This window comes from Plasmodium gaboni, chromosome 5 (assembly GCF_001602025.1).
Source record: "Plasmodium gaboni strain SY75 chromosome 5, whole genome shotgun sequence".
Classification (NCBI taxonomy): domain Eukaryota; phylum Apicomplexa; class Aconoidasida; order Haemosporida; family Plasmodiidae; genus Plasmodium; species Plasmodium gaboni.
Genome location: NC_031485.1, coordinates 1,137,807 through 1,140,306, shown reverse-complemented (window position 1 = coordinate 1,140,306; position 2,500 = coordinate 1,137,807). Strand labels below are relative to the sequence as shown.

Genomic DNA, 2,500 nt, shown 5'->3' with positions numbered 1-2,500 from the left:
TTATTTCATCATTTAAATTATTTGAAATGTAATTAATTAAAAACTTTTTTTTTTTCATCTTCTTATATTGCCATACACCCATTGTAAAAAAAAAAGAACAAATAAATGTAGAATAATAAAAAAAAAAGGTTCTTTCCTTTTTTCTTAAACCAAATTTACTATTACGTACACATCTAGAAATAGGTGATGTTACTTTATCATTTATATTTACAATACGAATTATTGTACTATCTTCACATTCAATCGGTAAATAATATTGTCCTTCACTTTTTCTAATTATTTTTATTTCTTCTTCATTAGCTTTATAAAATTTCTGACTTGGATATTTACAGTCTCTTAATATAATTTCTTTTTCCTCATTAGAAGATAAATACTTCTTATTTATTTCATTCTCTACATTCCTTAATTCTTCATTTAATAAATCAATATGAATTTTATTTAAAATCACACTTTTCTTAAAACCACTTACAAATAATTTTTTGCCATTTATTTTTTTTTTCTTATTCTCTCCTTTTTCTTTATTCCAAAGGATTACCATGTCTTTATATTTTGATTTTCTTAATCTTATATTACGATTTGTACGTCTCACATTCTTATCACCCACTATAAATTTTCTATTAATATATGTGCTTTTATTTATATTATAATTATTTATGCCAGTTGAGGGCATACATTTTATATGAATATTACAAAAATGGATAGTTTGAGAAAAATTAAAATTATTCAACTTGAAAATTATTTCCTTTGCATTAACATCATACTTAAATAAGGGCATTATTTATAAAGCATAACCCAGACAACAAAAAGGAAAATATATACATATAAATATATATATATATATATATATATATATATATATATATATATATATATGTGTAATATATATAGAAATATTTATTTTTACTAAAATTTATTTATTATTATATTATACAATTAAATAAAAAAAAAAAAAAAAAAAAACATATTATTTATATATTCATATATTTACAAAGAAGAAAAAAAACCCTTATTCAAATAGCCATATTTTATTTTTTCCCTATATTATTAAATTTATTCTTCACTTCATTATATATCTCATAAGTTCTTAAGGCAAATCTATGAAACATTTCACTTCTTAATAAAATGGACTTAATTCTTTCTTCAATTATTTTTCCTCCAATATCGTTAAATAAAAATGGAAACTTTTTCATCATGTAAAAATAAAATATATATATATATATATATATTTGTATAAATAAATAATTAAATTAATATATATATATATATATATATATAATATAATTATAAAAAATTAATCTAATAAAAAAGAAAAAAATATTAATTTTTAAAAATCATGTAAAAAAAAATAATAAATAAAAAAATCTTCTTATTTTGCCCACATAATATAGTAAATATATACATATAATGATGCATTATAAAAAAAAAAAAAAAAAAAAAAAAAAAACTAAAATTTTTTTTGTTTTTCAACTTAATATTTTGAAAGTAATTTTGCGCTAAATATTATAATACGTATGTATAAAATAAAATATAGATTTTTTTTTTTTTTTTTTATATGTTATTTTTAAAAAAATATTCTTAGTACACCATACATATGTAATTAATATATATTATATTTATTATTTTATAAATATTTAAGCACTGCTTTAAAATATTATACAGTGTACATTTTAGCACATATATATATAATAACAATAAATTTACATATATATATATATATATATATTATATATGTAATATAATACATAAAAATACACATGTTAGAATAAAATAAAACATATAAATAATCTATTTTTATATAAATAAAAAAAATGTTATTTATTTATTTATATATTATTATTATGTTTTTTAAAAACTACAATTTTGCATTTAATATTCAACCAAATGTATTTATTCATGTTCATTTTTTTTTATTTTTTCTTTCTTTTTAGACAATTATTTAACAATTTTTTTTTTTTTTTTTTTTTTTTTTTTTTTTTTTTGTCTAATGTAAAATATTAAAAAATAAATTTTTTTTTTTTTTTTTTAGTAATCATTTATGTATTGAAACCTGTATTTTTATTTTTAATCATATTTGTTTTTGTATTAACATTTATAATTGTGTTGGCATTTTTATTTTTTTGTATATATCATTTGATACTTTTTCAATATATTGAAGCATACCATGATATGATTTATTTTTACGGTTAATATATATATATATATATATTTTTTTGTCAAAATAATGACAAATATTATATAAATATTCGTATATATTATTATGTGCATTTTTATGTACTGTGTAGGAATATAACATACTTTTTTTTCTTTTTTTTTTTTTCCGTCTATTTTATTTTCTTCTTAATTTATTTACCAATTTTATTTCATTTTTATATTTATCTCCATTTTTTTTTTTTTTTTTTTTTTTTAATATAAAACAAAAATTAAAAAATTAAAAAAAAAAAAAAAAAAAAAAAAAAAAAAAAAAAAAAAAAAAAAAAAAAAAAAAAAAAAAAAAAAAAAA

At 15.1% G+C, this 2,500-nt stretch overlaps 1 protein-coding gene across 1 annotated transcript in view; it reads right to left on the bottom strand.

The window, feature by feature from the left end:
• The window catches only part of PGSY75_0531000 (hypothetical protein), a gene marked incomplete at both ends in the record, with an annotated part of 2,142 nt that extends 1,367 nt beyond the window's left edge, over window positions 1-775 (bottom strand). Inside the window, one exon of the mRNA XM_018784589.1 lies at window positions 1-775. This exon is cut by the window's left edge and continues 1,367 nt beyond it. Within this exon, the coding sequence (XP_018643244.1) occupies window positions 1-775 (775 nt within the window).
• Window positions 776-2,500: the final 1,725 nt, after the last annotated feature.